Genomic DNA, 14,117 nt, shown 5'->3' with positions numbered 1-14,117 from the left:
ATGGCATATATTTGGGTCTTGTTTACTTATCCATTCAGCTACCCTATGTTTTGACTGGAGCATTTAATCCATTTATATTTAAGGTTATTATTGATAGGTACTTATCTACTGCCATTTTTTTCTCTTTATGCCTGTTTCTCTTTCTCTCTATTTCAACTTCTTATTAAGGCAGTCCCTTTAACATTTCTTGCAATGCTGGTTTGGTAGTGATAAAGTCTTTAGCGTTTTTTGTGGGGGAAGCTTTTTATTTCACTATCGTTTTTGAATTATAGCCTTGCTGGATAGAGTTGCCTTGATTTCAGATCCTTGCCATTCATGCCATTTTCTTCCAGCTTGTAGAGTTTCTGATGAGAAATCAGCTGAAACCTTATGGGAGCTCCTTTTTAGGTAACAGATTGCTTTTCTCTTGCTGCCTTTAAGATTATCTCTTTGTCTTGAATTTTTGGCATTTTAATTATGATGTGTCTGGGCATAGGCCTCTTTGGGTTCTTCTTGCTTGGGACTCTGTGCTTCCTGAACTTCTAGGACTTTTTCCTTCACCTGGTTCAGTAAGTTTTCTGCCATTATTTCTTCAAATAGGTTCCCTAACCCTTGCTTATTTTCTATATCTTCTGGGACTCCCATGATGCAAATATTTTTACTTTTCATATTGTCTCGCACCTCCCTTAAATTGTCCTCCTGCTTTTAAATTGTTTTTTCATTTTGTTTCTCTGATTGAGTGATTTTTTTCTATCCTGTCTTCTAATTTGCTGATCTGATCCTCAGCTTCCCCTAATCTGATGTTTAGTCCTTCCAATGTATTTTTTTTTTTTCTTTTTTAATATATCTTTATTGATTTCAGAGAGAAGAGAGGAGAGGGAGAGAGAGAGATAGAAACATCAATGATGAGTCATTGATCGAGCCCACAACTCGGGCATGTGCCCTGACCGGGAATCGAACCCCGATCACCTGGATCCTAGGTCGACGCTCAACCACTGAGCCACACCCGGCCGGGCGCCAATGTATTTTTTATTCCTACTATGTCATCCTTAATTTACTTCATAGTTTCCATATCATTTTTCATGCTGTTGAGCATCCTTATGATCACTATTCTGAACTGTATATCTGGTAGGTTGCTAATCTCCATTTCATTTACCCTTCTTCTGGGGAATTACTTTGTTTTTTCATTTGGGGCTTGTTTTTTTGTTTCCCCATTTTGACTGACTGTTTGGCTTTGTTTCTTTGTATTAACATCTGCTAAGACTCCAAGGCTTTTTAGAGGGTTTCTGGTGCAGGCCAATGTCAGATGCTGTTTGTGACTGTTCTTGAGTATCCTGTTTGAAGCTTTCTATACACCACAACTTGCAGTTCCCTCTGCTGCTGGTGCTGGGTGCCTTTGGAAAGGACCAAGATGCCCACCAGGTTCTGTTTTTCCAAGCTGTGCATCCAGAAGCAAATTAGGCAAAGACTCAAAGCACTCAGAGGCTGATTGTTATTCAGTCTCTTAATGAGCCTCAGGCTGTAGAAACTCTACAGAGTGGGGTGAGAGGTTTTCCAGCAGGGTGGGGCAATTGCTTCCCTCACCAGGCAAAAGCTGCTTGGAAGGTAAATGTCTGCCTGAGAAAGGTGTCCTCTGCTCCAGATGGCTGCCCCCGAGCTCTATTCCCAGAGCCAACATTCTTAGATTCTCTTCACACAGCTCTAGTCCACTCTGCCCTCCCTCTACCAGAGCCCATAGCGAGTGGCTGCACATGAAACTTTGTACCTTGGCCCTTTAGTTTGGTGCTTGCATCATCTGCCTTCTCTCCCTGGCAGACAGAAACTCCATTGCTTTTCACAGCCAGATGTTATGTGGGCAACTTTTCAGTTCTGTTGCTCTTGGCTGGGGAGCCCAGCTTGGGGTCTAGAAGCCAGAGTTCTCAGTAGGTACCCCCCCAGAGCTGAGATATCCCTGGGGACCTTCAGCTACTTCCTATGGGAGCTGACCGGGCCTTTCACGCCTCTGCACTTCCTACCAGTTTCTATGCAGCCTCCACCTTTCTTCCTTGGTTATAAGAGTGTTCCCCAGCTAGTCTTCAGTTGATTATTCAGGATGTTTTTTCTATATTTTAGTTGTAATTCCAGTTTGGTCCTGGGAGAGTGTCGGTATAGCTTCCATTCAATCTGCCACCATCTTGGAATCAAAACCTTGCAATTCTTATAATATACAAAGGGTATTCAGCCTATATCAGTAATTCATACAAATCAAGATAAAAAACAAACCAGAAAATATAAACATGTACAAAGTTATGAAGGGCAATTAAATGTTAAACTTGAGTGGGTAACAAAGAAGTCAAATATACAAATTGAGACATTTACAGGGAATTGCCAAATAAACACAATAGGGCAGTATTTTTCACAATGGCAAAAATTAAATCTAACAAAACACAATGTGATTAAAGGATCTGAATAAAGTGATAGTATTCACTTTGTGAATTGAATGTCTACATTTGTACAATGCACTTGAAGATTAATTTTAAATTTCAAGTGAAATTGAATGAAAGAAGTTTACTTAGCTTTTAAAAAAAGAAGTTCACTTATGGGTTTAGTTTGACATATATCTAACAAATATGTATGACATAACATGTCCAAGGTTATTTATTGGAGCATTACTTAAAATACTAAAACAATAAAACTAAGCATCAATTAACAATACAGATAAATAGATGGTGCTACATTCAGTTATACCACAAAGAACATAAATGATAAAACTCATGTATTGATGATCATGATGATGATAATAGCTAATATTTGTTTGTACAGTACTTACTATGTCTGAGGCATTTTTTTAGCCACCAAGTGTAATCCAGCAATGAAATATATAACTTGTAAAAGGATTATATTTATTTAAAGTTCAAATTTATGCAAAGCAAAGCCATTACTTAAACACCCATAATGAGTATAAACATAAAAATATGTATGGGAATGATAAACATGAAATTTAAGATGTCAGTTTAAGTGTGAAAAGACGTAACTATGAGAATGGTACTAAGAGCACTTAAAATTCTTTTCAAATACTTATGATGTATTTATTTATTTACTTATTTATTTATTTATTTATTATTATTCTTTTTAAAATATGTCTTTATTGATTTCAGAGAGAGGAAGGGACAGGGAGGGAGGGAGAGATAGAAACAGCAATGATGAGAGAGTCATTGACTGCCTGCCTCCTGCACCTTCTCCTCCCTCCCCCCGACCACTGGGGATGGAGCCTGCAACTTGGGCATGTGCCCTGATGCGGAATCAAACCACAGTGTCCTAGATCATAGGTCGATGCTCCACTGCTGAGTCACATTATCCAGGCATGGTTTTATTTTTTTGATATAGAAATTGGTGACAAGAAATTTATACAGTTTTCTTTAATGTATGTTAGCCCAAACCATGTAATAACTTAAAATGATAGTCAACTGAGACTTATAAATAAATCCAACTGCCTTTAAAAAAAAATGCATAAAGTTATAATATTGAAAGCTTTTCTCCTGAGATCAACAAAGAAACAGGATGCACTCTATTACATTTTCTATTTATTATTCTTCTGGAAAGAGTAGCCAGTGCAAAAACAGAAAACAAGGAACATTTAAAATCAACATAACACTTGGAAAGGAAGAAATAACACTATAATTACTTTCAGATAAACTTACTGTATACAAAATAAAATCCAAAATGACCTAGAGAAAATAAGAAATAGTATAATAATTTAGTAAATTCTCTGGAAAAAAGATGAAAATATAAAAATTATGTTTCTATTCTGCAAAGCAAAAATAAAAAATTTAAAAAGTTACGCTTGACACTGCATAAAATCAATATCCAAATAATTCTCACAAAGATAAGCAAAATCTCCTCACTGAAGACAGTAAAACAAGATGAGAGGCATTAAAAATCTAAATAAATTGAATGTATTCCATGTTCATGGACTGGAAGGCCTATAATATAAAAATCTCAACACTCCCAAAATTGATGTATAAAGACTAAATTGTCCATCTGGTAGACATCATTTCCTAATCCTAATATTAATAAAATAGATCAATGAGTATTGCATCTAAACTTGAAACAGACATTTTAAAATCTACAAGTATTATACACTAAGTGCTGTTAATTCTTTGCTCTACTACATACATTTTCCATTGAGTAAGTTAGTTATACTCACCTATTTTAAGCATAAGTGTTGTAATGGTATCCATCTTTATTTAGATACAATTATTGGATGAAAAAAATTAATTTTGAGATTCTATTTTATCGAATAAATTTAAAAGTTCACAAATAAGAAATTAGACAAATGATATTATCCTACAAATTTTTATTATGAAAAAAACTTTATATCAAATTCCATTGAAATACATCAATATTAAATTGTAAATTCTCTTTATTGTATTATGGTATGTTAGAGTGCAATTATTGTCAATATAAAATGATAGTTTTCTAATTTTTTCTCACTTTTCTTTGCCTTTTTAATATACTCTTCTGCTAGGTGTCCTACAACATTGTAATTAATGGGAAAACATACACTCTGAACCTGGTACAAAAGTAGGTGATCTATATTTGTTTTATTTATAATTTTCATTTGTAATTATCCAGAATTTCATTATTTTGCATTTGTAAATGTTTCAAGTTACTGGCTTTTCATTATCTCTTATTTTATCCTTTAAAAACTTAAAAGTTTATGTAATAAATCTTGAATTTATATACTAAAGAACCTGAATCCATAGTGTAAGCTCCCATCTTCGCCCTTTTTTGGCTATCCATGTTGTTCCATAGGGGATGAATTTTGATGATTTTCTATCTGTATCAAAACATAAGTATGACTTGTTTTTCAGTTTCTTTACATTCAATTCTATTTGAAAGAAGTTTACATACAATGTCATAATGTCTTAAGGTTTTAGAATATATTTATAATTAGCCAAACTCAATTCCATGCCAGCTAATAAATTTGGGGAAAACAAGCATAACATACTAAAGAATAAAGAAACATCAAAATTGTAATGGTCCTTTTTTAAATGATAAGAATAGACTTCCAAAAATAAATGACAGGCTGAAGTCTGAAAGTGAAATTACCAAATCAAAACAAGAACAAGAAGTAGATCTGTATCATTTCTAGAATTTATATTTGCAATCTTTTCATACATTATAAAGCTTGGAAAATGCTTTTTGTATGTAAAATGAGTGATACTAGTTTGAAGGAAGACATTAAAAACTGACTCAAAATTACTTCTTCCTAAAGAGAAAAAAAAAACAAAAAACTGCATTTTTGCAAGAAATACATTGGGAAAATCCAGATAGAATCTCATAGTCAGCCACTATTTTGGAATGCCAAGTGATGGGCATGAGAATGAGCCATTGGTCATGCCTAAAGCATCCTGTGAATATGAGTATCACAGGCACAATATTTGTTGAACATTTATTTTGAAATATGTATAGTATAATTAATTAGAAATATAAGAAGACCTGAATTAAAATGCAGTAATAGTAGTTGATTTCTATTCTTTTCTCTTATTTAAGTAGTTAATTTCTTAAGCTCTTTTTTATATTAGGAAAAAAAGTATAGAATATATAATACAACTAATGATATAGTAATTCATGAATCTATTATTTTATATTACACCATTTATCCTCTATTAATTTTTTTGTTATAGAGTCTTTTACTCTTCTTTTAGTAGTTTCTCTAGATTAATATATTAATTCCTGAGTTATTGCATCTAATATACACTTTTACCAATTACCCTATATTGTTAGATCATTTAATTTTTTTTTAATCCTCACCTAAGGATATTTTTTCCATTGGTTTTCAGAGATAGTGGAAGGGAGAGAGAGAGTGAAACTTCAGTGTGAGAGAGACACATTGATTGGTTGCCTCCAACACGTGCCCCAACTGGGGCCATGGATTGAGCTTGCAATGAAGATACGTGCCCTTGGCTGGAATCAAGTCAGACCCTTTAGTCTGCAGGTCGATGCTCTAGCCACTGAGCCAAACTCCCAGGGCTCATTTAACTTTTTAAAAAAAATAATTTATCTTTATTGTTGAAAGTATTAGAGATGTCCTCCCTTTTCCCCCCATTGATCCCCTCCACCCCGCATCCCTCCCACCCCCTGGAATCCCCATACTATTGTCTGCGTTCATGAGGAATCTCATTTAAATGTTTAATTTCACTTGCCTTTGTCTACCTTTTCATTATTTTATTATGTATCATAATTCTGCATACTTTTAAACCCCATTGAGAGATTATTATTTTTAGTAAAGACATTATTCCTTTATATTTAACCATAAATGTACCCATTCTGGTGCTCTTTTTTCTTCTTGCATTTCTGGTTCTATATGCAGTTAATTTTCATGTCTCAGGAATTCTTTGTATTTCTATTACTTGTCTGCTTCTTTTTAATTATATTTGTTAGCATTCATTGTTAAATCTTTACTTAACTCTATTCTTTTATTTTAAATATGTTTTTATTGATTTTATTGATTTTTATAGAGAGAGATTGGGAAAGGGGTAGAGAGATAGAAACATCGATGAGAGAGAAACATCATCAATCAGCTGCCTCCTGCACTCCCCCTACTGGGGAATGGAGCTGCAACCCGGGCATGTGCCCTGACTAGGAATCGAACCAGTGACCTCTTGGTTCATGGGGTGACATTCAACCACTGAGGCAGAGCAGCTGAGCCTTAACCCTATTCTTAAAAACTTTTTTGCTGTAATAAATTTTAGGATGACTTAAAAAATGACTTTAGTCCTTTTAAATTATCATTTCATTGTCTTCTGGCTTTCTTCATTTCTATTGACAAGGTACCTGCTTATCTTATTGCTATTTCTTTGAAGGGGACATAATTTTTTCTCTCTCTTGACATTTTGAAGTTGTTATTTTAGTTTTTATCAGTCTTCTAAAAATATTTAAAGTGTGATTCTTCTTTCTTATATCATGCTTGAATTACATAGAGCATATTCTGTAATTCTGTATTGTCAATTTTGAAAAAACATTTGCTCTTATTTTCAAAGATTTTAAGTTTTGTTTAGCTCTTTGGCCTCTCTCTGTGACTTCAAAATTTGGCAAATGATTTTAAAGGGAAGGAAGTTATATTTTGATGCATTTAAACTGTTTAATATTTTATTCCAGGCCTACAAAACCCCCCAAATTTCTGCTTGTTTCTAGGCTTCCAAATAGTGGCTTCCTCCTTGGGGCAAACATGGATTTTTGTATTCTTTCTTTCCCTGCCAAAAAATAGTTCCTGCATATCACCAGCTAAATTTCTTTACAGGGCTTTCAACTCAGAATTGGTATGTTCCCTGGAGTCCCACCTTATGGTGGGTCATTTTCTTTTTTGTTATACTAGAAGATAAAATTTTTACTCTGCTTGTCAGTGGCTTGGTTCTTGGACCTGTTGTTTCAACAAATCCAGACTCTCATGGCTGTCACAATCTTTATATTATACTTGTTTGGGAAAGTGAAAATGGGATAACTACACCTACCTTTCTCTTTATACAGCCCTTTAAGCATATTTTTCTCAGATATATAAGTAATATATTTTAATTTCAGATGCCATCTAATCTGTTGAATTAATGTTATATTAGGTCAGTATTTATTGATCATTTGCTATTTCCAGATATTCTTCTAAATGCTTGAGATGCATTAGTAAACAAAATGGAAATGAATCTCTGAGTTCATATTGTTAGTAGATGACTCTAATAATGATATAAGAAATAAGCAGATTAGGAAGAGTGTTAAAATGTTTTAGCAAAAATATAGAGCAAAGTGAAAATATCTTTTGGAAATCCAGTGCTTGATAATTGGGAAAGTTGAATTTTTTATAAACTTATCATATAGGCCTCACTGAGAAGTTGATGTATAAGGAAAGGCTTGAAGTAAATGAGACAAGGAGCCATGCTGAAGAACATCCCAGGAAGGGACAACAACTTGTACAAATATCCTGTGGCAAAAGCTTGCCTGTTGTATTCAAACAAACAAACAAAACAGCTAAAAGGACAGTGTGGCAATAAAGTGTGTGAGAGGAGGACTGGAAAATAGGATCTTTGAGTGAAATGAGAACAAAATCAGAGAATCATCCTCTGTTTCTAGCCCCACCCCCACCCCTGCTTACCTACCTATTTATAATAAATATAACAAAATAAATATCTTTTAAAAATAAAAGCTTAGGAAACAATATTTTCATTAAATATTATTTATCTATTTTGCAGAACCTTTTTGCCTCCTAGTTTTAGAATTTATGTTTATAATGGTACGGGATACATGAAACCTTTTGAACAACAGATTCAGGTATGATTTTTAGAGTCTGTTTTACCTTTATTAGGTGAGTTTCTGTGATCACCTTACTTAGGGTCCAGTTGTTGCTGGAGTACAAAGGGTTGAAGTTATGTTTTGTTTTGGCATGAATTTAACCATTTCTTCTTGATGATGTGTCTTGAGTAAGCCTTCTTATACAGATGATTATCCAAACCACAATTCTTATACTTTAAGCTATTATTTAAGGACAATGTACATATATGTGCTTATGTGGCCAAAGGCTTGACTATGGTTGTGATACTTCAGATGCAAAAGCATGACTTACATTAGGACATCTAAATCTGGAAAGAAAAGGAGAATCCAAAGTCACTTCTGTAGTATTTTCAGGGACCTAGTGAATATATATGGAATTGCAAGCACATTTAAGAATATATTAAATTTTCATATATTTTGAACACTTGATTCATTTTATTTTTCTTTATGTTTTAATTTATCTTTATTGTTGAAAGTATTACAAATGTTCACTTTCATCCACATTGCTCCCCTCCACCCTGAACACACACCTTTAGGCCTTCACCACAATTTTGTCTGTGTCCATGGGCTATGCATATATGCATTTAAATTCTTAGGTTAATATCTTTCCACCCACCCACCCACTCCTGCCTTCTCTCTGAGATGCCTCAGTCTGTTCCATGCTTCCATGTCTCTGGATCTATTTTGTGCATCAGTTTATTTTGTTCATTAGATTCCAGATATGAGTAAGGTCGTGTGATACTTGTCTTTCTCTGACTGACATTTCTTTTAGCATAATAGTCTTCAGGTCCCACTATGCTGACTCAAAGTGTAAGACATTCTTTTTTTATAGCGGCATGGTATTCCGTGGTGTAAATGTCCAAGAAGATGGTTGATAAGATTTCAATCTTCTTGAATTTGTAGAAACTTGTTTTGTGTCCTAACATGTGGTCTATCTTTGAGAATGTCCCATGTGCACTTGAGCAGAATGCATATTCTGCAGCCTTGGGGTGAAATGTTCTGTAAATGTCAATTAAATACATTTGATCTAGTGTGCCATTTAGGGTCACTGTTTCCTTGTTGATTTTCCCTCAGAAAGATTTATCCAGTAAAGTCAGTGGGGTGTTAAAATCCCTACTATGATTATATTGCTATCTATCTCTCCCTTAAAGTCCTCCAGAAGTTTTTTTTTTTTTAGCCTGTGTGTCTTTTGTTCTGAGGTGGGTCTCTTATAGACGGCATATATTTGGGTCTTGTTTCCTTATCCATTTAGCTACCCTATGTTTTGATTGGAGCATTTAATTCATTTATATTTAAGGTTATTATTGATAGGTACTTATCTACTGCCATTTTTTCTCTTTATGCCTATGTTTCCCTTTCTATTTCAACTTCTTATTAAGGCAGTCCCTTTAACATTTCTTGCAGTGCTGGTTTGGTGGTGATAAACTCCTTTAGGGTTTTTTTTTTTGGTCTGGGAAGATTTTTATTTCACTGTCTCTCTTGAATGATAGTCTTGTTAGATAGAGTAGTCTTGTTTTCAAATCCTTGCTTTTTATTACCTTGAATATTTCATGCCATTCCCTTCTGGCCTGTAGAGTTTCTGATGAGAAATCAGCTGAAACCTTATGGGAGCTCCTTTGTAGGTAACAGATTGCTTTTCTCTTGTTGCCTTTAAGATTCTCTCTTTGTCTTGAATTTTTGGCATTTTAATTATGGTGTGTCTGGGCATAGGCCTCTTTGGGTTCTTCTTGCTTGGGACTCTGTGCCTCCTCAACTTGTGGGACTTTTTTCCTTGACCAGGTTAGGGAAGTTTTCTGCCATTATTTCTTCAAACAGGTTCCCTAACCCTTGCTTATTTTCTACATCTTCTGAGACTCCCATGATGCAAATATTGTTACATTTCGTGTTGTCCCACAGCTCCCTTAAACTCTCCTGTTTTTTAATTGTTTTTTCTCTTTGTTTCTATGATTGATTTTTTTTCTACCCTGTCTTCTAATTTGCTGATTTGATCCTCAGCTTCCCCTAATCTACTCTTTATTCCTTCCAATGTATTTTTTATTCCTACTATGTCATCCTTAATTTCCTTCATAGTTTTCATTTCTTTTCTCATGCTGTTGAGCATTCTTATGATCAGTATTCTGAACTGTATATCTGGTAGGTTGCTAATCTCCATTTCACTTACCCTTCTTCTGGAGAATTACTTTGTTTTTTCATTTGGAGCTTGTTTTTTGTTTCCCCATTTTTGGCTGCCTATTTGGCTTTGTTTCTTTAGATCTGCTAAGTCTCCAAGGCTTTTTAGAGAGTTTCTAGTGCAGGCCAATGTCAGATGCTGTTTGTGACTGTTCTTGAGTATCCTGTTTGAAGCTTTCTATACACCACAACTTGCAGTTCCCTCTGCTGGGGCTGGGTGCCTTTGGAAAGGACCAAGATGCCCACTAAGTTCTGCTTTTCCAAGCTGTGCATCCAGAAGCAAATTAGGCAAAGACTCAAAGCACTTAGAGGCTGATTGCTATTCAGTCTCTTAATGAGCCTCAGGTTATAGAAACTACAGGGTGGGGTGAGAGGTTTTCCAGCAGGGTGGGGCAATTACTTCCCTCACCAGCAAAAGCTGCTTGGAAGGTAAATGTCTGCCTGAGAAAGATGTCCTTGGCTCTATGGGGGAATGAATCAGCACAGGAATCCAGATGGCTGCCCTCTGAGCTCTATTCCCAGAGCCAACCATTCTAGATTCTCCTCACACAGCTCTAGTCCACTCTGCCCTCCCTCTACCGGAGCCCACGGTGTGTGGCTGCACACAAAACTTTGTTTCTTGGGACTTTTAAGATGTTGCCTATATTTCCAGGTGTCCCTCCCTGACAGAAACTCCACGCTTTTCACAGCCAGGTGTTATGTGGACAACTTTTCAGTTCTGGTGCTCTTGGCTGGGGAGCCCAGCGTGGGGTTTAGACCCCTGAATTCTCAGTGGGAACTCCCCTACAGCTGAGATATCCCTCGGAAACTTCAGCTGGTTTCTGTGGGAGCTGACCTGCCCTCTCACACCTCAGCACTTCCTACCTGTCTCTATGGAGTCTCCACTTTATAGCCTTCATTATGAGGGCTCTCTTCAGTTAGTCTTCAGTTGATTATTCAGGATGGGTTTTCTATATTTTAGTTGTAATTCCAGTTTGGTCCTGGGAGAGTGTCAGTGTAGCTTCCACTCAATCTGCTGCCATCTTGGAATCTTCTGGAGCTTCATTTTATAATGCCTATAATTTACTGGTAGAAGAATAGAAAATTGTGCATAGAAATGCATGAATTATCTGTTCTTGAAATGCTGTTTTTCTTTTTACCTTTGTCCTGGCCTACTAATTCCTGTTCTTTTTTTCAATTTGCATTACTGATTTTATGTGGGGGATCTACCAGTACTTTGAAATTAAGCATATTTGTAAATACTAAGCTTTTATCAGAAGAAATAATAGAGATGGTCAACCATTGTTTTAAATTTTGCTAAGCAGACTTGACAAATATATGTGAGTTATCTATGGAGTAGTCTATACATTTATATAAATAATATATAGTCAAATTGTGTTATGATATATACATTTTTATCTACACACACAAATAGATATTATATATGTATGTGCATATGGCATGTATATGTGTGTGTATAAGAGACAAGAGAGTGAGTTAGAATCAGAGACAAAGAGATACACAGCCACAATATTCTATGCCTGAATTTTACATAATTTTGCTATACCTTACACCTAGCTCTACTTCCTACTTTTCAGGAGGTAACCATGAAAGATCAATGTATAATTAAAAAGACAAAGCAAACAATCATTTATTAATGTCCTGATAGCAGTAAGTTGTTGAATATTGGTCTCAAATGTAAGTACAGTCATGTGTCATGTAATGACATTTAAGTCAACAATGGACCACCTATGCAATGGTGGTCCCATAAGATTATAATGGAGCTGAAAAATTCCTAACACCTAGTCACACCATAGCCATCATATTGTTGTAGGGCAATGTGTTACTCACGTTTGTGGTGATTCTGGTGTAAACAAACCAATTACACTGCCAGTCATATAAAAGTATAGCACATACAATTAGGTGGAGTACATAATACTTGATAGTGGTAATAAGCAATTATATTACTGGTTTCTGTACTTACTATGCTATACTCTTTATCATTATTTTAGAGTACACTCTATTTATTAAGAAAACAAAACAAAAAAACCCCAAAAACAGTTTACTGTAAAAGACTATGTCATGTTACCCTGGCAGCAAGCAGCCTTGTACTTCTCACTGAGCTTGGAGGTGAGGCAAGAAGGTCTGGTTTTGGCCCAAATTACACAGGCTTCCATTTTAATTCCTGAATTTTCATAAGTTTCATTAAAGAGCTGTTTATTCATTTTCTCTTAGGATGACTTGTCCTTTCAACCATTTCCAGAGGATTTAAATGGTTCTTTGTTTATAATTTTCATTCCTTTTGCTAGGAAGATTTGGGGAGCTCCTCATGCTGTCATACCAGAAGTCAATTCTTTACATCTTCATTTTTAAAGAATGTTTTTTCTTAATATATAATTCAGGGTGCCAGGGCTTTCATTCTATCTTGGCATTTTATTCTATTCCATTGAATCCTAGTTCTCTATTCAAATATATCTATCCCTATTTCTATACATCTATATCCATGCCTATCTATAGAGATATTTAGTGAAAAATACTATAATTTGCATAATTATTCCTCTGAATGTTATGTGCTACTTTTCTTTTGTTCATTTCAAAATTTTCCCTTTATTTTTGGTTTCCATCTGTTATTATGATGTGTTGAGTTCCTTATATCTTCTGGAAATGAGCACAAACCAAACAAATGAAAGTAAACAAAAGCTATTTATTCAGAGCTTGTCAGAGCAAGGAAGTAAGCCACTGTCACTTGCATTTTGGCAGATCCTGTTACTGGGACCTCAGTGTTTATCTTTGAGTCTGCCTGCCTGTGTGCACTGGCCCAAAGAAGTATCACGCAAGAGTTTGCAGTATAGAAAGAAAAAAATAGTTTAATACTGAATTAGCTATTTCAAAGATGGGGACCTTATGATTCTAAGAACCCAACTCATAACTTAGATGTTATCTTTAGCCTGCCAGAGGTCTGGACCATCCCTGATACTGTCTTCTGCTGCCTCAGGGGTTGCTTATTATCTGGGGAAAGGCCATGTCTCTGAGGGGTCTATATAGAGAGAGATGGGTATGATTTCTAGAGCTAAGACTGAAAACTAAATTTAATCAAAGTCATGAGGACCCTTAATTTCAATACTCTAAAATAGCAGGAGGTGTGAGAAAGAAAAAAAAAAATTCAAGTATGCTCTGATTGGAGGTGGGGAAGCTGTAGGTTGGCTAACTAGAAGCAAATCATCCTATGTCATTGTTTAGGGGTGCATGTTTGGCTTTCTCTGGTTTGCCTAAAGTTGGAAGCAGAGACAAAATTTATGTAAATTGAAAGTTTTTAATTAAGTCCTAGTTATTTTACATAAGTTATTGTTCAGTTTCCTGTATTGTTACTAGAGAGGACAATGTGGCTTCCTACAATGTCTGACTTGTAGCAGGCTGGCTTCATAGGCTAGTTTTTGTCCATGAGGGTGTTGGTTTCCTGGGCAGGTTGCAGGAGGTTGTGGGTCAGAGTTCTATTTTTTTGTATAATCTAGCCATTGTCTATTTGTATATTCAGTATTTCACTCTATAAGTTGCACTATCTCAATATATTTGGGGAAATCTTGGTCAATGTTTTTAAAGATATATTTTTATACCTATTTTCTCTTCCCATTCCTCTGGGGGTTCAATTAAACATGTTTAGATAACATTATCTCACAGGTTGCTGCAGC

At 35.2% G+C, this 14,117-nt stretch overlaps 1 protein-coding gene across 1 annotated transcript in view; it reads left to right on the top strand.

The window, feature by feature from the left end:
- Window positions 1-14,117, top strand: part of LOC107523939 (disintegrin and metalloproteinase domain-containing protein 2) — a 102,093-nt gene that overhangs the window by 18,993 nt on the left and 68,983 nt on the right. Inside the window, exon 2 of the mRNA XM_016195638.2 lies at window positions 8,202-8,280. Within this exon, the coding sequence (XP_016051124.2) occupies window positions 8,202-8,280 (79 nt within the window). The remainder of the gene's footprint in view (window positions 1-8,201; window positions 8,281-14,117) is intronic.

This window comes from Miniopterus natalensis, chromosome 2 (genome assembly GCF_054644295.1).
Source record: "Miniopterus natalensis isolate mMinNat1 chromosome 2, mMinNat1.hap1, whole genome shotgun sequence".
NCBI lineage: Eukaryota > Metazoa > Chordata > Mammalia > Chiroptera > Miniopteridae > Miniopterus > Miniopterus natalensis.
The sequence above is the reverse complement of the archived record's forward strand: the minus strand, read 5'-3'. Positions and strand labels throughout refer to the sequence as shown.